This window comes from Neophocaena asiaeorientalis, unplaced genomic scaffold (assembly GCF_003031525.2).
Source record: "Neophocaena asiaeorientalis asiaeorientalis breed wild unplaced genomic scaffold, Neophocaena_asiaeorientalis_V1.1 scaffold46, whole genome shotgun sequence".
Taxonomy (NCBI): domain Eukaryota; kingdom Metazoa; phylum Chordata; class Mammalia; order Artiodactyla; family Phocoenidae; genus Neophocaena; species Neophocaena asiaeorientalis.
In genome coordinates this window covers 6,618,220-6,644,686 of record NW_020175393.1, presented here as the reverse complement: position 1 = coordinate 6,644,686, position 26,467 = coordinate 6,618,220, and the positions used below count along the sequence as shown (strand labels likewise).

The window sequence follows — 26,467 nt, the reverse complement described above, 5'->3', positions numbered from 1 at the left end:
ATTAACATTGTTATAAATAGTGTCTACTTTCCTTTTTGTGTTTTTTTTGACCCATAAGTAATTTTAAGATGTTCTATAAATGATCAAACATATGGACTTTTTAAAGGTGTATTTTTGTTTTTAATTTCTAATTTTATTGCACTATCATCAATGAACATGGTTTCTATGATTAAATCTTTGTACTTGTTCAGACCTGATTTGGGAACTAGTATATGTTTGGTTTTTGTCAATGTTCTATGTATGCTTAAAAAGAAAGTATATTTTCCCATTTTGGGGTATAGGAATTTTTTGTGGTCTTTAGATTGAGCTCATTAACCATATTATTTCAACTCCTCAACAGTTTTACTCATTTTGTCTATTTGATCTTTCCATTATTGAGAAGGTGTATTTAAATGTTCCATTATAGTAATTGATTTGGCTACTTTTTTGTAATTTGTTTACTTTGGTTCTATCCATTTTGATGCTACACTATCAGAGCTTTCAATTTATGAATTATTGTATCTGCTTTGTGATTTCTTTTTATCAATACACAGTGAGCCTGTTAACCCCTAACAATGCACTTTGCTTAAAATTTATTTTGCCTGATACTAACTTTGCTGCACTAGCTTTCTTTTGGTTAGCATTTGCTTTTAATATTTTTTTCAATCCTATTACTTTCAACCTTTCTAGGTCCTTATATTTTTAGATGTATCTCTCATAGAAAAATATAGTTGGATTTTTAAAATCCAGTCTGACAATCTTTCTTGTTATAATAGTGAATTTGATCAATTTCCATTTATTGTGATTACTAATATCTTGGATTTCATGGTTTTATTTAATTTATCCTTTCCATTCACTATCATTTGTCTTTGCTTCTTTTGTTTCTTTCCTACTTCCAGTAGATTTATTGAGGGCTTTTTCCTCTATTTTTTCTATATTGGCTTGGACATTTTATATGCTATTTCTATTATTCTCAAATTTAACAAGCAATTTTTACTTTGTGAAATCAAAAGTTAGTTAATAGTTCTACCCCTTCCTAAACAAAAGAACTTTAGAACATTTTAATTCAAAGCACTCTCTATCTTAAACATTATTGTTGTCCAATATATTACTAGATTTACTTTTATTCTTCCTTTATTCCAAATTAACAAATAGTATTAATATTGTTATATACAGGCACTACTTATTTAGATTTATCCTCCTAATTTACTTATTTATTTAACTTTACTTGTCTTTACTATTTCTTCTTACATCTTCCTTCTTTCTTATGCATTCAACATTTTTCTTCATGAAATAAAATAGAAGAATAAGTTGGTGCCTGCCATGTGGAAAAGGGCATTCCAAGCCAAAGAGGCAGTATTGCAAAAGCCCGAAGTCCTGAGAAGATACAGTGTGTTTGGACACTGGTGAAAAATTGTGCGTAGCTGGAGTAAAGATTGCTTGGAATTGATGCTAAAGTTTGGGCTTTGCATAAAAGTGGAGAGGGGAGTAAGCATTCTATCTCCCACATTTGAACGGCAATTTAGCTGAATATAGAATTCTAGGTTGGTACATATTTTCTCTGAAAACTTTAAAGCTACTATCTTATTGTCTTTTTGTTTCCATTGTTATCATTGGGAAGTTTGCTGTAAATCTAATTGCCATTCTTTAGTCAGTAATACGCCTTTTAAAACCCCTGGCTACTTTTCAGATTCTTGTCTTTGGTGCTCTTGGTATCAATATTCTGTTTAGGGAATGAGTTTTGTTTTTATTTTTCCTGCCCAGGATTTATTGTGCTTCCTGAATACCAGGATCCACATAGTTATTATTTCTGGAAAATGCAAAGCCATTATCTCTTTTAATATCGACTCTCCCCCATTCTGTTTTCTTCTTTGGAAACTCCTATTAGGCATGGGTTAGGTCTTATTACCCTGTCTTTCACATCACTGTCTCTCTTTCATATTTTCCATCTCTTTAGATGTCTGTGCTGCGTTTTGAGTGACTTCCTCAGATCAACCTTTTCTTTCTTTTGCTTTTTGAGTCTTTGTGTCAAAGAGTGCCCGAAACCAGCATTGCCTTTGCATTTTTCAGTTACCTGAACTAATACTATCCATTTTTTAAAGCCATCTTCAATCTTAACTTTCCATTATTTGCAACTCAAGCGTTCTAACATAGACTCACATAGTATATGTCATCGTGTTCCATCAGAAATGTCCGCAGAATTCAACACTTCCTTTGCATCCCCACTGACTTCCTCCTTAGGTGGGCATGCAGTGTAGCAGCCAGTAAAGGAGGCTCACAATGAACAGTCAGAGACATGGCAGGAGAATAAGGAGGGAACTACGCCAAAATGGCAGAGAAGAAAATTTTAATAATTAAGGAATATTTAAATACTGCAGAGAGGTCAAGAGGTATGAAAATTGAAAACAGGTACTGGAATTGTCAATTAGGAGATGACTGCTGACTATTATCTTCCACCTTTACTTTTTATGGCTCTTGCTGATTCTTTATCAATTGGTATGATTAGCAGAATGCTTAGAAGGTGATATTTCATAAACATTGAGTGACTGATTAATGGATTTTCTTTTGGGGATTTGAGAACATACAAAAATAGTCTTTTGGTATATGGTTTCTATGCAAGGGGTGAGAAATAAAGTTCTCAAAAAACAAGAGAGGCAGTTTTTTAAAGATTTTTTTTAAAGATTTATTTGTTATTTATTTATTTTATTTATTTTTGGCTGTGTCGGGTCTTAGTTGCGGCACGTGGGATCTTAGTTATGGCACGCGGGATCTTTCATCATGGCGCGTGGGCTCTTCATTGCAGCATGCGGGCTTCTCTCTAGTTGTGGCGTGCGAATTTTCTCACTCTAGTTGTGGTGCACAGGCTCCAGAGCACGTGGGCTCTGTAGTGTGTGGCACACAGGCTCTCTAGTTGAGGCGGGCGAGCTCAGTAGTTGTGGCATGCGGGCTTAGTTGCCCTGCAGCATGTGGGATCTTAGTTCCCAACCAGAGATTGAACCTGCATCCCCTGCATTGTAAGGCAGATTCTTTACCACTGGACCACCAGGGAAATCCCAAGAGAGGCAGTTTTAAATTGAAAATAATTTGGAAAGGTTGTAAGTCAGACAATTTAGCTCAGAGCCAAGTTCCCCATGTAGCTTATGGAATCTTCCTACAGTGGTGTAGGTGAATGAGAAACCTATGTAAAGGTGTTAATTAGAAATTTCAAACCTGGGCCCATTTCCTCTTATTGCGGTCCTGGGAATTGTTCATCATACCCAAGGCATCAGAGAAGAAAAATTGTCTTTTCAGATCAGCTACTACTCTTGCAACTGACTAAGGGGCAATGATCATTTCAAGTGTTTCCTGAGCCAAAGACCGTTAACATAGCAGGTGTCCTCAGGAGAGGGCTCTAGGACAGAAGGCCGTGGAATTCTCCTTCCACCACAGACTCATCACTAGATCACATTTATTTACTATGATTGCTGTGTCTGTAAGTCCATCTGTCTAAGTAACTAGCTTTGGGCAACTCAGAGGCATCTATCATCAATGACTCTCTAACAACATTGTGGTTAAATTGACCCAAAGATGGGTATTTCTTCCTTGACCTCGATTCCAGTAGGTCCAAGTGAGTTGGAAGGAGGGCAGGGGAGAATGTCCAGGAATCATAGCATTATAGGAATCGTATGCTGCTGGCTTAGAGTTGGTTTTGCATCTGTTCTGAAATGAGTTTTCTTTGTTCGTTTGTTTTCTGTGCCATTTTTACTCTTTATTTTGCTGCTTGGCTCACACTGGGCCTGAGCTTGACTTGGGTCCATACGTCTGGAAAGCATAGTGCAGCTCGTTCTCCTTCCACACATCCTGCTCTTTTAATAAAACGGTTCCTTTTTTTATATATACAGAATGGCTGATCACAGCATTTGGTAATAGGGAAAACACTGATAATTTGCTTAAAATGAGTCACTTTTGCACCAGACTGGGAGCCCCATGACTCATAATTACAAGTTCAAAGACTGGCTGTTTGTAACATGAGGGAGCCCAGCCAGAGGGCCTTTCAGCCTGCTCACTCTTAGCATTCTTTGTCTCCAGAGAGCAAATTACTGACCAAGGCAACCCAAAGCTCATTAGCGGACCCAGTGAAGTGGAAGGCAGCTTCTTGGGCCCCGGCAGCAGGGACAGTCTGTCTACCCAGCCACGTGAACTACAAACAGTTAACCAGGTCCTAGAGCATCTGCCAGTGAACATTTTCCACCACAGATGAATGCCAATGCGAGAAGCTTTTAAGCAAATCAAACTGAGATTCTTCTTCATCCTGCTACTTAACTTTTAGCACCCTTTCCTTCCCCCGCCTCTTCCTGCCATAGCAGATGGCAGAAATCAGGGCCCCAAGCCCTTGGCATTGTTTTCCACAATCCAATTCTGCTTCTGGCTTAAAGAAAAGGCAGGGTTATAAAAAGAAAACTAAACAGTGAAGGAAGAAGTCAGACAAAGGCTATTACTGCAAGTACTGAGAAAAGCCGCTTACATGCTGCTACCACGTGAAGAGATTGCAGCAAAGACAGGGGAAGAGAAAAGCAAGTAGGAGCCACGAGGCCAGCAGCAGATGGAGACGATCTGTGGCCTCCCCTGGATGCCTCAAGAGTGAGGAATCCCCTGGACATCCCTGGAGTTTGGGAAAGGGGAGGATGATAGTAGCGGGCATGTCACATGTGTGTCCCACCCCATACAAATATGCACGACCCAAGCAGGGTCCGCCAGGTCCCCAGGCGGGCACATCTTACAAAGAGCCTCGCCTGGATGAGAAGGGTCTGATGGAGGAGGGAGAGACACAGCAGAGAGTTTACAGCAGGACCTGTGGAGGTGGAGGGACTGGAGCCCAAGGGAAAACTGCTGGAAAGACCCAAAGGAAATATGTGATTTGAGCTGTTTTCCAAATTAGGTTAATCATTTTAGATGAGGAAAGCATTTATGTATGAGGCTACAGTGCATGCCTTTGGTAACTTTGTTTACCATCAGCCATCAACCAAGGCCTTGAAACTCCTTCCTGGGAGTTTTTTGTCCACATTAGCACATATTAATTGTCTTATGCAACAAAATGATTTTATTACTGCAGATCTGAGAACTCAAAAGGATACAACCCAAACGCTGGTGCATAAGCAAATAAACTATCCAGTTCTCGGGGCTGAGGTTTACTTAGAGCCCTCTGGGTGCTTTACACCACTGTCCCACCTCTCACTATCCCAGATCCTTTCCCACCTAATTATACAAAGTTGAAGGAGAAAAACAAGCATTTATAACTACTGTGAACAAGTCACAGCGTTGTGTTCTTTCCATATTTCAAGCCCACTTAATCCCCCAAACAAGCCTATGAAGTAGACATTACTAGCTCCATTTTGTGATTGAGAAAACTGAGGATGCCACCTATTTGCAGACTCGTGAATGAAAAGAGGCTGTCTTTGTAGTGTCTTCTTGACAAATCATGAGGCAGAGGGCACTGCTACGTGACCAGTCATTTAAGACCTTTCCTTCTGTCAGTCAGCTCTTCTTGAGAGGTTGGGTTCCTTTCCTTCAAAATACATTACTGACCACCTGATACGTGTTAGACACAGTAAGGATTCATGCCACACCTTCCAGAACCCTCTTTCAGCTACGCTTTCATCAACTGGAATGCCCTGCATACATTCAACAACCTGATCTCTCCCCTTTCACAGACAAGCGTTTGCTCCCTGCCCTCGTTCCCCTGGGATGCAAGAACCTTAACATCCCTTCCCTGTGGCCACCCGCAGCCCTGCCGCCCCCGTGACACACACATACACACACACACACACACACACACACAGTGTACATAAACAGGTGTGATTATTTCCATTTCACACAGGAAAACTAAGGAATAGAGGAATTAAGTAACTTGCTCATCAAGATCATGCCCTAGTAGGGTGCATTTCTACAACTGTGATTTCTTCCAGAACTGTCAGGGAGTAAACCGGCTTCCTAGAAAGCAAGAACTTTAATTCAGAAACTCCCTCTAGGAATCTAACCTACAGAAATAATCCAAAATGTCTTTGTGCAAATACCACTTCCTCGGAGAGACATTCCTCTAACCCTCCTGAGGAAAATCGCCTCCCCCGTCATTCATCTCCCTCTGTCCCCTTACTTTGCATCACCTCTCCTCATAGAGCTAATCAGTATATGGATTTATTTGCTCCTCTTGTCTGTACACCCTCAGGAGTATGTACGCTCTCCAAGGAAGTAGACCTTTGTTCATCTGCTCTAAGTACAGTAACTGGGATATAGTGGGCACTCCGTAAATACTAGTTGTATTAATTAACTAAGAAAATAAGTAATTAAATGTGGAGTAAAATTTATACACCAAGATCTTCACTGCAGCATTATTTACAGAGCATATATATAAAATAACGTATAAGTCCAATATTAGGGAATGGACTATAATGATGAAATGATATAACCGTAAAAGGTAATATTCATGAAGAATTTAATGACTTAGAATAAAGGGTTGTGACATAATTTTAAGTGAAATAAGTAAACAGATTACATAATTGTATATACATTATCATCTTAACTATGTAATAAAGCAAAGCATAGAAAAAACAGAGGTGGAGGGATTGTGAGTGATTTTTTTTTCCTGCTTCTTTATACCATTCTTTATTTCCCAAATTTTTGGCAATGGGCAAGCTATATCGTGATAATTAGGAGTAGTAAAAGAATACCTTTTTGTGTGTGTGTGTGTGTGTGTGTGGTATGCGGGCCTCTCACTGTTGTGGCCTCTCCCGTTGCGGAGCACAGGCTCTGGATGCGCAGGCTCAGCGGCCATGGCTCACGGGCCCAGCCGCTCCGCGGCATGTGGGATCTTCCCGGACCGGGGCACAAACCCGTGTACCCCTGCATCGGCAGGCGGACTCTCAAACACTTGCACCACCAGGGAAGCCCAATAATACCTTTTACATATTCTTACCTCATTAGGCAAAGACATGGGGGTTTAAATCTTCAGGACTTGCCTTCTGCATCAACTATATTCCTTTCTGAATCCTTATGGGATAATGCACCTATGAAAGAAAAATTCTTCAGAAACTTTCCTGAATGGCTGAATACAAATGGTTCACAATAGCAAATTACTTCTCCCTGTTGAGGACGTATGAATGCCAGACACAGATATTAACTTGGATGACCCTATCACATTCTGAAATGATGCTAGATAGCCCCATAGATTCTCATTTCTCTGTCTTAGAAAAGGAAGGTCTTGCCAGGGAAGGGAATGAGAGCTGTTCTTACAGGCCCCTCGCCACTTACATGTGACGTACAGTTTGGCTCCCTTTAGAAATCATTAGTTCTAGGTTTAATATTCAGAAAATAAAAACAACCACAAAAAGTGAAAACTCAGTGAGAGAGAGATAGCAGGAGAGTGAGGTGATGCAGTTACTCAGGGGATGGGTTAGCAAGGGCCTGTGGAAGTTCACCCAGGCAGGTCCCTGGGAAAGAAGGGTCATTTTAAGTATTCTGATTGTGGATACAAAGAGGAGGGAGCTCAAACCTGGGAGTCTTCATAGGAGTCAGTTTGGCCTTGAAGTGGAAGGCAGGATAAGGGTGCAAATCTCGTGCCTGTTAGGGGGACCTATTTCCGATAAGACTGTGACCCCTCTCTTCCTCCCTCCCTCCCTCCTCTCCCCCTCACTTCCTTCCTACCTTCCTTCCCTCCTTCTTCCCTTCTTTTCTTCTTCCTTCCTTCCTTTTTTCCTTTCTTCCCAGCACCAGAGAAGGAGCAGCGAACAAGATAGATATGCCTATATGGAGTTTTCAGTCCACACAATACATACATATCTGTAGTTTCAGATGGTGACAAATGTTAGAAAGGATATAAAACCGAATAACAGGGTAGGAAAAAATTGGGCTGGGTTGGGGACCCAAAGGAGCTGACATATGAGCTAAGAACTGAATAAGGAGTTGATAGTCATACAGAATGTTCAGGGAAAGAACATTCCAGACAAAAGGAACAGACAGCAAGTGTAAAGGCCCAGAGATAAGAATAGTATTGACATATATGAGGATCTGAAAGAAGACCAGTGAGCCAAGAAGGCACGAGGAAAGGAGATGTGAGTGGGGCGTGGGGAGGGAGACATGTAGGCAGAGACCAGATGATGTGAGGCCTGCCAGGCTGAGGAGTTTGGGGCGTGTTCAGGGGCCACAGGAAGCCACTAGAAAATTTAAAGCAGAGGAGTGACATGATTGTGTTCTTAGAAAATCATTCAGGCTGTTATGTGAGGAAAACATCATAGGAAAGTAAGATGGAAGCTTAGCAAAGCAGTTAGGAGACAGTCCAGGTGAGCAAAGGTGGTGCCTTAGGTTGGGATTAAAAAGAGACCAGGAGAAATAAAGAGATGTAAAGCATATTTGTAAAGGATTGCTGGCAATCTCTATCAAACTACCAATGGCATTTTTCACAGAACTAGAACAAAAAATTTCACAATTTGTATGGAAACACAAAAGGCCCCCGAATAGCCAAAGCAATCCTGAGAAAGAAAAACAGAGCTGGAGGAATCAGGCTCCCTGACTTCAGACTATACTACAAAGCTACAGTAATCAAGACAGTATGGTACTGGCACAAAAACAGAAATATAGATCAATGGAACAGGATAGAAAGCCCAGAGATAAACCCATCTTATCTTTGATAAAGAAGGCAAGAGTATACAATGGAGAAAAGATGGCCTTTTCAATAAATGGTGCTGGGAAAACTGGGCAGCTACATGTAAAAGAATGACATTAGAACACTCCCTAACACCATACACAAAAATAAACTCAAAATGGATTAAAGACCTAAATGTAAGGCCAGATACTATCAAACTCTTAGAGGAAAACATAGGCAGAACACTCTATGACAGAAATCACGTAAGATCCTGTAGTGTCCATCGACAGAGGAATGGATAAAGAAGATGTGGTACATATATACAATGGAATATTTCTCAGCCATAAAAAGAAACAAAATTGAGTTATTTGTAGTGAGGTGGATGGACCTAGAGACTGTCATACAGAGTGAAGTAAGTCAGAAAGAGAAAAACAAATACCGTATGCTAACATATATATGGAATCTAAAAAAAAAAAAATTGGTTCTGAAGAACCTAGGGGCGGGACAGAAATAAAGACGCAGGCGTAGAGAATGGACCTGAGGACACGGGGAGTGGGAAGGGTAAGCTGGAAGAAGTGGGAGAGTGGCATGGACATATATACACTACCAAACGTAAAATAGATAGCTAGTGGGAAGCAGCTGCATAGCACAGGGAGATCAGCTCGGTACTTTGTGACCACCTAGAGGGGTGGGATTAGGGGGAGAGGATGGAGATGCAAGAGGGAGGGGATATGGGAATATATGTACATGTACAGCTGATTCACTTTGTTATACAGCAGAAACTAACACACCATTGTAAAGCAATTATACTCCAATAAAGATGTTAGGAAAAAAAAAGGTATTCAGTAGTTTTAAAAGGGAGCTAGCTATGCACTTCGTGGCACCTCCTCTCATTACCCCTTCACAGTTACATTAAGAGACATGAGTTCTGTTAGCCTCACTTTATAGATGAGGAGGCTGAGACTGGGAGCAATTTAAATGGCAGACCCCACCCAGGTCACACAGCTAGAGTGAGGCCAGCACTCAATCCCACGGCTTCTCACTCCAAATCCTGTTTCCTTTTTGCAGCCACTGGACAGGAGGAACACTGAGGTTACACGCTAAAGCCAGTATTCTTCCTCAGTCATGTGAGGGAAGGAGAGTTCCCTGAGTAGGTGTGGAAAACTCCAGTGGCCTCTGCCTGGGGATTCCTGGGCAAGCAGGGAAGTAGTGAGGAGTGTGGTGTCTGCACCTAGTGGTCCCTCGAGCCCCAATTCCCCCACAGCCCAAGGAAACGCCCAGGTACTCCCAGCCAGGCTCTGCACCAGGCCGAGCTCCTTTCCTCTAGCTCCTGCCCCTCGGTTCCTCTAAAACCTGCCCCAGAAGGAACGCTCCTCCAAGAGCCCCTCTGCAGTCTGACCAGCCCCTCTGTGCCTGTGCAACCACCCGCACCATCTGTACCGCGTTACTCTCAGTGCCCTGTCTCGGGTGCTCTCCTGCTTTGTAACGTAAGCTTTGACCTTCCCATGTTCCCACTGCTTTCTATCCTAAGGCCAAGGGCAGCGGCTCTTCTATTTATCTGTAACGAGCCATGGGAGAGGGCTGTCGATAGCATAGATGCTCAGTACTTGTTAACAGATGGTCTGCCTCACCCACTGACTCACTGCCTGAGGGAACAAACAGATGTTTCATTTAAAGAATGAGATGTTTTCCAGAAAAGAAGCAGTTAGGATGCAGAGAGGTCAAAGGGAAAATGATGGCCTCCTAGATCCTTTTCACCTCTTTTTCATGACTGTTGCTCTTTTGGGGTGGGAGCTTATTTTCTGCCGAGTCCACACTCTGAGAACCTGGACCCTGCCCCTTCTCTTCTCTTCCCTGTAGTATCCCTCCTGCTCAGTCCAACAAAACCGTCTTAAGTGCATAAATTCTTTTTATCATGGAGACCCTTCTGAACACAAGCTCCGTATACCTGAGGGAAAGATAACTATTTAACTGGTCCAGCCGTAATTGGCTAACTAACAAAGTCCTCATAGAGAGTCAAGGCTTCACCACAAGTCAGCCAACTCCCCTTTTACCTCTGATCCTTACCCCACCCCACAGGTCCCCAGGTGAAGTAGCTCCTCCCAGCCACCTGGTGCCTTCCCTGTTTCCCCTTCACAAAGATCTCCCCAACTCTTCTGAGCTGCCATATGCGTTCATGGTTTTCAGTCCACATGCCAGCTCACAACCCTCCAAAAACTGCCTTTTTTCTCTTTACCACCTCTGAGTCCTGACTCCATCAGTCTGACCTCAGTGGTTTGCTGGTACTTATGAGATCATTTCTACCTGGCAAATGATTTCCATCTAGCAACACTATATGCAAAGAGAAGGTTTTGGAGTCAGACAAACCTGGAATCAAGTTATGGCTTTGCCATTTTACTAACTGTTGTGTTGGGGTCACTTTTAACCTCCTTCAACCTCAGTTACCTTACCTGTAAACTGGGCCCAATACTGCGTAGTTGACAGAGTCACTGTGAGAATTAAATGAGACAACATGTATAATACCCGTAGCACAGAGTTCTCAGTAAGCATTAGCTCCCCACCACCACCAGTAGAGTTATTGTAAAGATTAACTGAGTTAATATTTATGAACTATGGAACAGTGCCTGTCACGTAGAAAACACACACAAAAAATAATTTCCCCCTTCCTTTTTTTCCCCAAAGAATGAACGCTGGCATATCTAAACTCCATTTTGACTTATACTTATTTCCAAGCCAGGGAAACAGAATTTTATCTAAATCCACATACATTTCAGGGAAGGAGAATTTTGCTATTCGGCTAGAATGTAATTCTTTAATTCTATTTTTTAAATGTATCAAAATAAATTTGAGACGAGTGGAATTTATTCCTAATTTAGGCATACATAGAAAACTTGCCTCATTTCAGACAATAGGACATGTGAACTCAGCTTTAGCCACTGTCCCCAAAGCATAGGCTGACACAAGAACCAAACTCATCAGGGTGGTGACCAGGCAACAGAATCCTATTAACCATGGCCTTTGGAAGTGGTCAAGACATGTCAAACTCAGGGAATCCGGTATTTTTCAGATTCCACAGAATTTGGAGCCTCTTTCTAAGCTGAAGAGGAATGCTACCTTTCTGTTTAGTGGGCCTCTCAGTCAACTGCCCTTTAACCCACAAAGGGCTAGAACGCACATGATTCCCAAGGTTGGTCCAAATATTGGGCATGGAATGAGACCCCAAGGCCCTTTCGGGCTGCCACATCCGTGGGTTGAAATCGATGAAAAAGACCCCATAGGTCCAGGTTAGGCTGGCAGCAGGAGCTGCAGGATGATGTCTTATTTCGTGGAAACATCGCTGGCCTCCAGATTCCTGGGTGAACTCCAAAACGCAGAAATGCCAACATGACCCAGGCTGCTCTCCAAGCTCCATGCCTGTGTCTATCCACAGATCTCGCTAAGCAACCCACATGGGCACTTTGTCCTGAATGAGAACACTCACAAAATAAAAACCCCAGAGATGCTGGGTTAGGTTAGCTTTCGGCAGATGATCTTGGGACTATTGTCTGAAGGTTTTATGTTACTGCTGGAAATGGGCAACTATGTTCAAGCAGCTGCCCTTCTTTCAGGGGCTCCAAGCCCGTCCGCTGGGCTGGCACATGGGACCTTTCTTCACCTTCTCAGGCCCACATCCAGGACACAGCCGCATCAGGAGGGTGAATCAACCCCGGTACCAAGACAAAAAGGAAACACAGCCTGCCTCGTGCGCTGCCCCTTCATTCTATCCAGCCTACATGGTCTGTGCTGCTGGGCCTGGTAGGTTGCCAGTGGGATGTGTGATTTCTGGCACCAGGAGTCAGGAACCCATCTGATTTATTTAGATGTGGTGCCACCATGGGGTGGGTCTCCTAAGGTTTCAGTGGCTTTCCACTTTGGATCTTCCCTTCACTCCACTCTCTAGAGCTCCTGCCAAGCCTGCCATGCTTCAGCCTGCTCCAAGCCAGCTCTAAGAATCTACTAATTAAAGGTTCTCCTTTGACATCTTTCATGCGGCCATTTAGGAAACTCCAAGGCAAGTCCTAATCTGAGGACTTTAGCCCAGGTGGTATCACCTGGTTTGAACATAGGCTTTTGACCCCAAAGCCTTTGGGGCACCAACCCATTCCAGAAGTTGTCAATCAAAAGGGAGAAGCAGGTTGGGCAAGTGTCCTTGGTCACCCCCAAAAGATCTACTCTTTGGTCTTCACATCTGTAGTCACTTTGGCCGTGGCTAAGTGGTTTTGTCTTGCCTTCATCCTCTGATTCCATACCCTGCTGTACCCACCCAGCAACCCCACAAATTGTAGATGAGCTGCTCCTGGCCCTTAAAGTAAACAGAGCCATGGCACATGGCACTTCCTGTGGTGACCTCCACCACCCTGGCAGTGGAGAGACATGAATAGAGCGCTCCTCAGCATCTCCTCCCAGACGGCCACTCTCAGTGATTCGGGGCACTGATGCCACTCCCTGGGGAAAATTAACTTCATGTCAGCCCCTAAGGTGATGGAAGAAGGCAGCCATTTTTCCCTTAAAGCACAGGAATGATGCAAGTAACAGCAGCTGTCATTTAATTGGGTAGTAATGGGGGAGCCATCTATTACAGGAAGAGCTTCTATGCCAGGGATGATTGACTGGAAGAGGCTGCCTGAAGAGCTATGCTGACAACTCTAGTGCTATAATTAAGTTCCCCAGCAAAGGATGCTATGATTGGTTAGCAATGTCTTCCATGGGTGTGAGGAAGGAAAGTGGGAACATGGGAGCTACATATGTGCCATCTCTGTCTTTCATGTAACTTCCAAAAACCTCCTCCTTCCTAGATGACAGCATCTACCCCACAGATGGGGTGGGGAGGACAATGAAAACAGCATCTCAGATGTCCTTTCTAATCTTTCTGGGAGATGGTCCATCCTTTAGCACCTCCCGATCTCATGAGTTCATTCAGTCCAGCATCAAAAGACCCTTTGCTCTCCATGCTAGAAGCTGCTGACTTGTCCTTCACCCGAGTTTCAGCCTGAAGCCATCACTTCCTCTCTATGGCCCCGCGGACACCATTCCCAAGAAAGCTGGACCACTGACCTTTCCCTTGGTCCTCCTATCCCTCCTGACCTATATGTTTCATGCCACCTTGATAAGTTATCCCTTCCTGTCATCTACAGTCTTCGTTCCTTTCCCTCCCGTTGGCCCATTCATTCTAATTTCTCCACACACTAGAGGATGGAATTCTCTTCTGGCTATTTGTGGGAGGCTATTTTTGTATATTTCACCTAAGTCAACACTTACTGAGAAATTTCAGTGCATATAGAACTTATATCAGATACCAAAAAATCACACTCTATCCCTACCTGTTGCTTCTCATTCCTGTATGCACTTCCGTGGTCTACATATTGTAGGTATTCATCATAACACTACATATCAAAGCCATTCCCTTATCTTTGGTTTCGAAAGCTTCTGCTACCAAGCCACAGAGAGTGTAATCATCCCCTTCGTACCAGCCTTCTCCCTGCCTGAGCCCTGAATGTCCCTTCCCAGCTCTGAGTCTTCTCATGGTTTTAGTCCCAAACGGTGGGTTCACACCCCCACTCCCCTTGGAATCCACCCCATCTCTCACTTTTCCTCATTCCCTGTTGGTCTTTTTTTCTCTCTTTCCTTCTTCAGTCAGAAGGAAGTGAGGTACCACATGAATAAATGTCCTTCCCAAGGAAAATATATTTTTGGCCCTGATTAGCAAATAATTTTTCAGCTTGAATAACACAACTCTCCATCATTTTATTCCTGTCAATTTTTAAGCAATAGCTTAAGCAGTAGTAGGTTGTTTGGGGGCAGCCAGGAAAATGAGCTCTGGCCCAGGAGCCCCAGACTAAAGGAAATCAGACAGCAGGCCCAACGGCAGCAGCATAAACTCTCCATTTCCGTTGTTTTTTCTTTCCATTTGGTTTCCATGGGGCCCTGTGTTGGGGGCAGGGAGGACTTCCAAAAGGACTGATTTGTATTCTTTAGAAAAATAAGGAACCAAATTTCAGGATGGCAAAAAAAAAAAAAAGAGCATTAAGAAATGTGTTAGGGACCAGTACCTAAGAACTTTGGGTGCCTATCATTTCCAGAAACCCAACTCCAAGGCTAATTTGGAGGGTACCTCATTGACTGCTGTTTCTATCTAAGTGCTCTTTAATAGGTATCAAAATCCAGAAGAGGTTGTACCTTCAGGACTTGGAAATATTTTCCATCCAACTCGCAGCCCAGAATTGTAATGTCCTATTTTGGTGCTGAGACTGAGAAACTCCTCTCCTTTAGGGTTTTTTTTGGGTTTTGGTTTTTGCTTTGTTTTGTTTGAAATTTTATACTACCCTGTGATATTTTATTTACTCTCCTTTAGGTTTTAAACAGTCCTGTGATTCAGCAAGCCAGCAGGCTTCTCTGAGTCATCCATATTTTCTGGGATTTAACACTGGGACCTATGACTGAAATTCACTAAAAGGAAACAACTGAGAACTAGAAGTGGGCATGGCAAATCAGAACTCCTGAGGGCCAAAGCTGATGAGCCTCTGAGTTTGACAGACTCAACAAAGTTGGGGGAAAGTATATCCATCTTCCCTTGCAAGCTCAGATCCCCCTGATTCTGGCACCAGCCTGAGACACCATCTTATGCCTCATCTTTGCAGAACCTCTTAGCTAATTGTCAAGAAATCATGGAGTTTTTCTTTGCTAGCCCTAAAATAGATGCCTTCAAGAGTATTTGTTTTTTTATAAAAGCTTCTTGGAGTTGAAATTCACCTCTAATGGTAACATGTAGTGGGGAGAAGATGGTGTTGGGTTTCTAAAATCACACCATACAGGGACCCACCCCATAGCGTGATGGCGGAGAGAGGGAGAGCAGTGGGTGCGTGCCTCTCCTCCACCATCGCGTCACAGTGCCCTGTCCTAAAAGGAACAATACTAAGTATCTAAAACATACATTCACTCATTCATTCATTCAAAAGATATTTGATTGAGTTCCCCCTGTGTGCCAGGTACTATCCAGGTGCTAGCAAGACTGCAGCAAACCAAACTGACAAAAACCCCTGCCCTCATGGTGCTTACAAATTCTAGACACACTAACAGAACATATTAACATATGAAGTAGGGGCTTCCCTGGTGGCGCAGTGGTTGAGAGTCCGCCTGCCGATGCAGGGGACACGGGTTCGTGCCCCGGTCCGGGAGGATCCCACATGCCTCGGAGCGGCTGGGCCCATGAGCCATGGCCGCTGGGCCTGCACGTCGGGAGCCTGTGCTCCGCAACGGGAGAGGCCACAGCAGTGAGAGGCCCGCGTACCGCAAAAAAAAAAAAAAAACATATGAAGTGAACTTTGCAAACAGTGAACAAAACTCATGGTTCTGTTTTTTCTGTGATACTGTAAAAAAAGACTTAAAAGTTTTAGACAAGATAGGCACTAATAAGAGTACAATCCCGTGGGTAAATCTATTTCTACCAGATCATTTGGAGGCCCACCACCTGCTTCCTCTATCAGGCATACTTTTCCCTGGAAAAACTGGTCTAAAAGCGGGTCTACCTTCCTCGGAAAGCTGGGCAATTTTTTACCCCTTTATAACCATTTCTTTAAGTGAGCCCCAGTTTCCTCCTCTGTAAAATGAAATTATGACCAGGGATCACGAACAAGTTTAACTGGAATAATATGTAAGAAAGCACTTGGCACCATGCTTAGCGTCAGGTATGCAAAAAATTCATTTCTCAGTCACCCAAAGGTCATTCCTATCAGGTGGCAGAGCCGCGCATATTAATCCAGTTGCCCTGTTCATCCACACTCCTCTGACCGCTCCTCCTGGGATCTCTTCCACTTCTCCAGCTCGCAAGTGCCGCTTCATCTCCAGGACCCTTCACACACTCCCTGACAGAGCCGGCCCTCCCTCCCTCCCCGCCGCTCAGTGCTGGACAACACGCCTCCCTTACAGCAAGCAGCAGCTCCTTTGTAATTACTTGTTCACTTTTCTTTCTCCCTTACTAGATTTTGAACTCTTTAAGGGCAAGGATCATGCTGTAATCTTCTCCTTCAAGTTTATATCTCTGTCACATGCCTAGCACGTGAATAAACAAAATGAATAAATACTTATCGAGAGAATAAATAAATCGATGATAATCTCATAGCGAAGTGAGCCCTCAGTCACTGCGCGCTCCACGGCTCCTGGTGTTTTTAGTGCACGATGTGTGCTTAGGGGCAAGAGCTCGCCAGACGAGAAAGAGCTGTTTTGCAAACCCTGAGAGGGAAAGGGAGGTGGAGGCATCTCTTCAGTCAATAAAAAGCTGCTGATTAGCTTAGTGGCTGGCCCCAAACTGGAGTGAGAACTGGTCTATTAGCACAGTCCAAAAGGGGCTGGATATGGGCTCTGAGCCAGCAGAACGGGAATGGACAAGAGTGGGACGGAGGTGGAGCCGGGGTCACACACCGCAGCTGCCTGTGGGGTTCCTTCCACGTGCCCCTCCCTGTGGACCCAGCCTCACCCTCCACGTGGCAGCTGTGAAGCCCCAGTAGGCTTCCAGGCCTGGCTTTGCCTCTTGGCCTTCAGTCTATGGGCATCCTCACCACCTCACCTTGACCTCCCTGAGCAGACACTTAGGATACGAGCTGCTGGGATTACAGCCGTCACACTCATGTCCATTCACCTGAGGTCATCACCGTCAAAGAACACCAATGCCAGAATCTTCCTCCACTGTAGCAGGAGGAAAGCCAATCCCGTGTTCCTGAGCATAAGCCCATGGCACTGCAGGACCCCAAGTGCCTTTTAAATCACCAAAAATATCAAATACTTCCAGTGTAACTATCCCATAATATGTACTTTACTAAATTTTAAGTCTTTGAAAGTTGGGGATTTGTGTATAATATGTCACGGCGTTGGCCCCAAATTTCTTAGCACGACCTTCAAAATTCTCTGCAAAATGCTCCCAAACTACCCTCCTGGGCTTATCTCCTCTGTGCGCCCCCTGTCCCTTCTGCTCCCACTGCCTGGACCCCTCCACACCTTAGGGAAGGCCCCGTGGGGTTTTCAGCTGATTGTAAGTTCTTCCGGGACCTACTGCCGTATCGGCACCATGGGTGCGGGGAAACCTTGCCCTGGCCTCTCCACCCAGCTGTCACCCTGGGCTGTCAGCTCTAAAAGAAAGCAGAGCCTGGGAGAGTAAAGGCCATGGATGCTTCTTCTTTGCCGCAGCTTTCTGAACAACCCTCCACCCCACCTCCACCCTTGCCGCCTCTGGTTGGTGGAAGCCCTCTCATTACCTCCCGTGTGGGAAGCAATCTGGGGGTCCCACAGGCAGGCGGATTCCAGTGTAGTCTTGGTGGAGCTTCCCTCTCCCCCAGCCCTAGTCCAGAGAGACTCATTCCTCTACCCTCTGTGGTTAAAACAAATCATAAAAATGATAAATCATAAAAATGACGCAATAAAAGGCATACATTGTCAGAGCTGGGCGTGGACTAGGGTGGGGAGAAGGTGTGGAATGAGGCCTTTGGCTCCTGGTGGGCTCTGCTGGGCCAAAGCACTCTCTGGCTAATGTCTCTCGCGTATCAGGGCTCATCTTTCTGAGCATCGCCCAGACCCCTTCCCAGGCCCACCCGACTCGGGAGTGTGCGGGGCAGATGTGGAGACAGAACTGAGATGTGCCCATTTGCTTCTGATTGGAAAAGGGTGGGGTGTCTTTGTGTGCCTCACCATTCAGACATTCTTCATGGTGCTATTTTTATCAACAGTAATCATTAAATTGGTGTCAGATGGGCTGGTCCACTTCCTTACACCGGGGCTTTTCCAGGCAAAAGATGTGGTATGTGGCCCACATGAACGCACCTCTGGAACCCTAGGTCTCAGAGCGAGTCCCTCTAGTCCTGGACTGTGTTCCTATGGCAACGAGAGCAAGGCTCCTCATCACTCCTGGTTCATTCCTGACCCGATTCATTTAACAGACATACGTTGAGCACCTTCTAAATGCCAGGCATTGAGCAAGACACTGCGGACTCACAAAAAATATTATCTCTACCTCCTAAGAGACATGCATTTCATGAGAAAGGGCTGGCACGTGAAGTGGCAGTGTCTACTGGGCTGTGCATGTCACAGAAACACAGTGGAGGAAGGATTTGTTTAGTCTGGGCCTCACAGAAAGCTCCATGGAGGTGGTAGCACTCAGCCAGGGCTTCAAAGATAGAGTTAAGTGGATGAAAATACAGGAAAGGGAACCAAGGGCAGAGGCATAAAAAAATGACTCCATAGATTTATCCAAAATCCAGCTGTGAATGCAGCTGTCACCATGGGAGTCCCAGACCCACACCTGCCTGGAGCCTCACCCTGGGAGGCTGTGAGGAAGAGGGCTTCGGGGCAGGAATGCCATCTGCTCACTCCCAGGGCCCTGGCCGTTCTGACTCTGGTTTCAGAGTTTGGCCCCTGAGCAGCGCCCAGCCTCTGGGACAGGGGGGACAGGGGGCGCACAGAGGAGATAAGCCCAGGCTTGGCCTGTAGTGGCTAAAGGGACTCAGGAGGGCTTCCCTGGTGGCGCAGTGGTTGGGAGTCCGCCTGCCGATGCAGGGGACACGGGTTCGTGCCCCGGTCCGGGAAGATCTCACATGCCATGGAGCGGCTGGGCCCGTGGGCTATGGCCGCTGAGTCTGCGCATCCGGAGCCTGTGCTCCGCACGGGAGAGGCCACAACAGTGAGAGGCCCGCGTAACAAAAAAAAAAAAAATCAAGTACTTAAAGGGACTCAGGAGGTTGAAGTTAGACCTGAGCCAGGAACCTGCACCGCAGTCCGCTTGCGGATCTTGTGATTGAGAACTTAACTCTCAAGTTAGAACTGGGGCCTCTCACTAGACACAGGTAGCAAGGATGAGTCACTCTATGGAGACTAAGGGCAGAATTTTCTAGATTCTCAATCTTTGAGTTGGGATTATACTTCTTTTAATTAAATGCCTGGAAATTCAGGGTAAAATTTCACAGAAAACGAAAATGGGGCATAACAGGAAAATGGGCAGAAATGTGGCCCTGAGTGATGGCAGAAAGTGGTTTTGCAGATGTCCCCGGACATCCAGGGCTTGGCGCTCTGGTTTTCATTTCCTCTGACCAGACATTCCAAACTCCACCCCCCACGAGTCACGTGGATGCCCAGGCTCAGGCCCACAGGGCGCGGCAGGTGTCACTGAAAGGCCCTCCTCGGCGGCTGGTGTCGGCCAGCTGGAAGAGCCTGGGGTCACCTGTCTGGTCAGGAGCCTCTCTGCTGTGGGCCTCTTTGGCCTTACAGTCTGACTAAAGCGACAGTGAAATTAATGGGATCCTGATGCTCTGACTGAGGCCATTTCCCCGTGTCTCCAAACAGGGATGAAAGAGGAAATGTCATTTGGACGCCAGGAGGCTTTTGAAATTTTCAAGAGGGACCATGCTGACAGCGTCACCATTGAAGACAGCAAACAGATTCTGAAGCAGAGGTAAGGCTGGCACGGTGAGCAGCTGGTCCTCCAAAGCTTAGCTGGGCCAGCCTAGAGAAAATTGATTTCTGAAAAAAAGGCACAAGGTGTATGCAGTTTCACGTTGAATGACATCCAGGCTGGTACACTTCTCTCCCATACGTTAAGCCTCACCATCCCATTACTGCTGGGTAAGCGACGTTAGAGCAGGGCTGTGACTGACAGCACTTTGTATACAGTTCTCACATCTCACATGAATTCTCATCAGCCTGGGACTCTATTGCTATTTCACTGCCCCAAAGGCAAAGGAAAAAAGTGTCTACAGACCAAATGATACATCTTAGAACTCTAGGCCCTCTGGCTGCTCAGGAAAGCCGTCCTGTACTTCTTGGTCAAAGGAAGTATTCACATGCACATCCTGTGACCCAGACACCTCTGGTGTGTTCCCCAGGCCGGAAGCAGAGCAGGCTACACCATCTGCTGACAGGTTGTCCAGCAAGCCTGTGTTCTGGACCCTTTAGAAAAAAGTTAGAGGTACCTCATTTGTTTCAACTAATCCATGAATTCGACGCATGTCCTCAAACTGGACGTGTGGCTCTAGAGTTCAAAAACTAGAGTTCTAGACTGCGAACTCTCATATGTCACATATGACTGCATCTCAGCACACAGTACATTTTTAAAAACTATTTGTTGAATTAAAATGAGATCCAGGTTTGAGAGTCATATGTTTATAAATGTTTCAAGGAAGCATGAGAAGGGGATGAGCTCTCTCAGGAAAACATGTGGAAGTACAAGGGCCTGGAGGGTAGAACCACAGGGAAAGCTTTCAAGGAAAGGGGTGGGGGGTAGGGAGGAGGCCATGAGGGAGACTGAGAAGAGGGGAAGAGCCAGCAGGAAAGACCTGCCTGAGAGCCGAGAGGGGAGACGGCTCCCAGAAGCGTGTTGTCGGGGGTGTCAGATGCTCCAAAGAAACAAGCAGGAGGCAGCAGGCAAGTGCATGGGGGGCTGGCAGCTGGAAGAGCACGGGTTGGGCGCTGGGAGGGAAGGGGCAAGTGAGAAGGAATTGAGCAAAGGAGAGAGGGTGAGCAATGTGTTCAGAAAGCCCGTGAGAGGTGGGAGACATTTGTAAAAGAAAAAGGGGAGTGGCCTGAGGAGAAGGGAAGTTGGTTTCAGAAGGGGAGAGAGTTGGGCAAGATTGTAGGCCTCAGGCAGAAGCAAGCAAGGCTCCAGGGAGCCGGGCAGTAGGGAATGTCAGAGGGAGGGGAGCCTGGAAGGAAGCCTGAATAGAAAAACACAGCAAGATGGGCTGATGCTGATACATTTAGAAGTGGAAGGAGAAGTGGGGGAAAAGAAAAAGGAAAGGCAGGGCTTCCCTGGTGGCGCAGTGGTTGGGAGTCCGCCTGCCAATGCAGGGGACACGGGTTCTTGCCCCGGTCCGGGAGGATCCCATGTGCCGCGGAACGGCTGGTCCCGTGAGCCATGGCCGCTGAGCCTGCGCGTCCGGAGCCTGTGCTCCGCAACGGGAGAGGCCACAACAGTGAGAGGCCCATGTACCGCAAAAAAAAAAAAAAGGAAAGGCAAGCAGCATTGAGCGCCCAGCCCAGCCTGTTGACCAGTGACGTTTGCACTTGGGGGACATGGATCCCAGATCACTTTAGGAATTCAGTGAAGGCCAGAGCAGCCCTCCTAACCAAAGAGGTGTCTGCACCCGCTGTGACCCAGCAGTTCCCCTCCTGGGTTTTGAGCCATCATGCCTCAGTATCTATAGGGATTGGTTTCAGGACTCCCATAGTTACCAACGGCTCAGGCTCAAGTCCCTTATAAAAAATGGGTAGTACAGTCGGGCCTCCAAATCCACAGGTTCCGCCCACAGAGCCAGAGGGCCGACTGTATCTCCCGAGAGGTTCTCATGGATTCAGGAGGGGACATACATGAGGATGTTCACAGCAGCTCTGTTTGTGGCCAAGGAGCACTGGAGACCTTGTGGGCATTGTGGGCATCATCCCTGGGGAAGTCGAGAGATAGAATGCTGGGGAGCTCTCTGTGCAGGCTGCATGTTGGGGAGTCAGATGTGGCAGGTGGGAGATGGATTAATGCACACATACCAACAAGGACAGCGCTAAGTAAGAACACACAATTTATGTAAATTATAAACAGATGCACACAAAGCAAACAAAAACAGCTGAACAAAAAGTATACTTTCACCTACTTTGACCGTAAGAATAGCTGCCTCTGAGGGGAGCAGAATGGGAGCCCAACATGGGATATAAGTGATAGATGAATAAACCAAGGGGTGGGGAGAAGATAAAGTGAATCTAGGGAAAACTGAAGACTCTGTCCCCAGAGGAATGGAATATGCACATCCACACAAACTTTAGCCTGTGAATCCAGGGGTTTCACAGACTTTCCAATGCTTCCTCCCTGGTGCAGGCCATGTATTTTCAGCAGAGTCAGTTGGATGTGTTGGAGCAGGACACCTTGTTCGTCTGGAGACAAGCATATGAAGCTGGATGACAACTGCCTCGTCCAGTGACTTCCGAGGAGCTCTCAGCTGTGTCCGCACCTCAGGCTTCATAGCTTATACGGGCACCTCGTAACCCTTGCTTCACAGTAAAATGACCCATGGAGCTTGTAAAAGCTACCAGAGCCTAGGCCTGACTCCCCAGATAGTCTCACTGAATTAGGTAGAGCCTGAGCATCCGTTTGTTTCAGGATTCCAACATGCCACCAGGTTTGAAAAACACTGGCCAGACAGAGACCTTGTCCAGAGACCTTGAGACCCAGAACCTCTGCAGGAAAGCCTCAAAACTCCACAGGTTAAACCAGTTACCAGGCGACTCCTCTGCACATTCAGGTTGAAGAACCACTGGCTTAGGAAGAACATAATACTTTGTCTTCCTTGTTCTAGATTGGCATGACTCCAGGATCGGGCTTGTACCCTTGAGTTTAGGTCTTTTCCCAGCGGGGGGTGGGTCGAGGGGATGGCAGAGATGAGGATGTTGTGGGCTTCCAACACAGAGCTCACTTAGCTCTAGTAGAATAGTAGAGTTCTGACAGCCCACGGGACAGATGTGCTTTTGGGTTCAAATACATCTACATCGCACAGGATGGGCTGGTAATAATGGTGGTCCCATCTTCCTTGTGGCCATGAAGCAAAGGAATTAATGAAATTCACACAAAGCTCTCCTCTGAGATGAGGTTTTCCCAGGAGTAAATCAGTCTTTTAAAATCAAATGAAAAGTCAGGAGGCCAGCCCACATTTTTAAAATGTCTACATCTGTTCAATGTTACCAATTATTAAAGGAATATTTGGTACTGGGGAGAGTAAGCCATGGCCTACTCTTTTCTCAGGATTGGAAACTTTTTTGCATTCACGGAGAGTATTCAATTATCAGATATTACATGCTCATAACTGCGATGGCAGAGGACAAAGAGAAATGTTTTTATATGAAAACAAATAACTACAACCAGTGCTCCCATAGCAGACATCAAAATAAAGCATGACTTCCACGCCTCCCTTTAGAAAACGGTCTGCAGTAACCCTGATCCCTTCCACAGATTTGCTCCCATTCCCTCTACTGACCAGGAGCACCACATGGACCATCTGTGGGAGGACTGACCGGTCCTGGGAATACAGACATGTGCCAGAGGGGTGTTCCTCAGGGCGGCGTTAAATGGCTGTTCCCTAACCCTACTTCTAGCAGACTTCCTCTTAGAAAGCCTTACCTTTCTGGTAATCCTAAGCCACCAAGACCCACAGGCCTGGGCTCCCACTTTATTCCCCGCTTCTCACGTCAAAGAACTCTGCCATCCGATGGCTCAGGTGTTGAGCCGTCCTGTTGGAAAAGTCCACGAAAGAGGGGCTTAGGACCCCACACACGAACCTTGGTGCAGCTCAGCCTTGCTAGCCAATGGCAAGTAGCTTCTAAGCTCAAATGTAGGGACTATTGGTGGCCCAGATCCCTTTGAATTCCCTCAGCTCCCTCCGAGTGCAAGGCTGATGCCGAGATGCAGGAGGGGACCATCAATGGCTCAGACATCAGTGTTACTCAGTAGGAGCGATTTCTTCCCCTTCTTGCCGGCACCCTTTGCTACCCCACAGGGAACTTCTAGCGCATCTCAGCTCTGCCCCCAGTCTGGGGAAAGTTGTGCTTGCCTGCCTGTGACAACAGAAACAAGATGTTGGCACATTCATGGGATATTTACCCTTCGGTGAACTAGAGCACGTGAGGCAATTCTTAAGCCGGATTTCTCAATAGAAGGCAATTCAAGTAGAAGTGCAGTTGAAAATCATTACATTTTTCAGGCATGACTCATCCTCATAGTATATAATAATATGAAGAGAGGCTGGAAACTCCATGCTTGGCAAATTCCAGTGCCTGGGCACCACACAGCTAACTTTCTTTTGTGGTAGATCTTTCATGCAAACTGAATCCCCTGTCACTGAGTCCCATTAAGTAACAAAAGAATAAATAAATGGGGAGATTAGCCACAATTGGAAACGAAGGCATTGATAATGTGAAGTAAACCAAGAAAAGCACCCCTTCACTCAGTTGGATCCTTCGGATGGAGAGTAAATCAGCAATCTAACGCCAACGGGAAAACTGGACCAAGAGTGGCGAGAAATCTCGCGGCACCATCTGGAAATAACGTCCATGACAAATAGGAGTTCCCTGGTTCCTATTAGACTCCAGTTTTAACCTTTATTATTTTGCCATTTGTTTTTTGTATTTACACCTTGTCTCCTGAACAAGAATTATGAACTCTGAGAGAAGAGATTAGATTAGAATCTTCTAAGCCTCCCACAGTTTTTTAAAACAGTGCTGGCCACAAAAATGGTACTCAAGAACACTGCTTTTTGGCTTGAGAATGACAATTTGAACTTGACTTTGAGAAACCTTAGCAGCCAAGAAAACTGCATGAGAACCGCTTCCTAGAAGTAGGTGAATGCAGCAGCGGCTTCCTGAGAGTCAGGGAAGGAACCGCTTAATGGGAGACAAGAGGGCAGCCATCTTGATGGGGAAGTGGGATGAAAGTTTCTGTTTCGGTATTTTTAAAAAGTGTAAAGGAAATGAAAGGTGGATCTTCATCACAATATAACAGAGGCAGCCAAAGTACCATGTCAGGGACAAGTCAACAGAGGAAAGAAAGGGCATAGATACAGACTATACAGACATACGGTCTTTCTCTCTGATGGGGAAGAAGATTGGATGTTTGTTCACTCTATGAATAATCAACATATTAAGTTAATCACCCCAGACCAGAAGACAGGAAAGACTGAAAGGTAGGAAATAGCCCAAAGGCAGGCAGCATGAATGCAGGGAGCTGAGCAAGCAGTCGTTGAAGTGGCCTGGGGGAGAGCGACAGCTCCTTCCCAAGGCAGATGGAGTAGGGTGAAGCTCAGTGGGACGTCAGGACAGGTACTGAGGACGTAGAATGGGCGAGACTCCAGGGCTGAGTGAAGGATCCAATGGGGAGCAGGGCAGAGGATGGTGTGCAGGTTACTGGCATGAGCACCTGGATGAGTGGGTGCTGTGCAGCGAGAGGAGAGAGGATGGGAGGAAGGCACGGAGGTCTTCAGGGAAGGGCATCAGTTCTGCTCTAGATCCCATGGGTTTTAATTATCTGCAGGGCATCAAATGGGCAACTGGATAGTGGGTCAGGGAATAAAGCAGGGCCAAGATGGAGATCTGGGAGGTGTCCCTAGAGGTGACCAATGAAGGCACTGCCTAGAGTGGAACGAATGGAATGCCCAGAGAGAAGAGGTAGCTTAAGGAGAGGGTCTAAGACTAAACCCTGACCATCACCAACATCTAAGGAACAGGCTGCAGAAGAAAAGCCTGAACAGGAGACTGAGAAGCAGCAGCCAGGGAGAGAGGGCAGAAAACGGCGGTGGGTGATGTAACGTGGAAGCCAACGGGAGAGAATTGTTTCTACTCTGTGGACAGAGCCTGGCGCACAGTGGGTGCTGTTGGGTGGGTGAGGGCTGGATGTCACAGGGAGCCAGGCTTGTGAAGGAACAGCCAGAGCGCTGTGTTCCTTCTTCCTTCCAAACCCAGGCCTCGCCCCAAGATAGAGCTTTCTCTGCACGGGCAGGTGGGCAGAGCAGTCTGCCGGGCCCCACTCTGGAACTGCCCCCAGCACCATATGCTCCTCACATGGAGCCACGCAGAGATTCCCCGACAGGAATGTTTTGGCACCAGGAGTAGGAGACCCTCAGGGGCTCACAGGTGGTACTGGTTGAGTCTCAGCGGCTCCCCGGCACCAGCCTCCTCCCAGCAGCCTCAGATATCGTCCAGGAGGGCGGCACCCCTGGGGAAAGTCGGCACAGGTTCAACCACCTGGACCACATCCCTAATGGGAATGTGCCCCTTTTAGAAGCTCAGGAGTCAGGAGGCTCCAGCCTGGGAAGATCAGAA

General features: G+C 46.1%; 1 protein-coding gene across 1 annotated transcript in view; it reads left to right on the top strand.

Annotated features, from left to right (window-relative positions):
- The window catches only part of KIF6 (kinesin family member 6), a 374,962-nt gene that overhangs the window by 278,065 nt on the left and 70,430 nt on the right, over nucleotides 1–26,467 (top strand). The window contains exon 14 of the mRNA XM_024766060.1: nucleotides 19,961–20,069. Coding sequence (XP_024621828.1) covers nucleotides 19,961–20,069 — 109 coding nt within the window. The remainder of the gene's footprint in view (nucleotides 1–19,960; nucleotides 20,070–26,467) is intronic.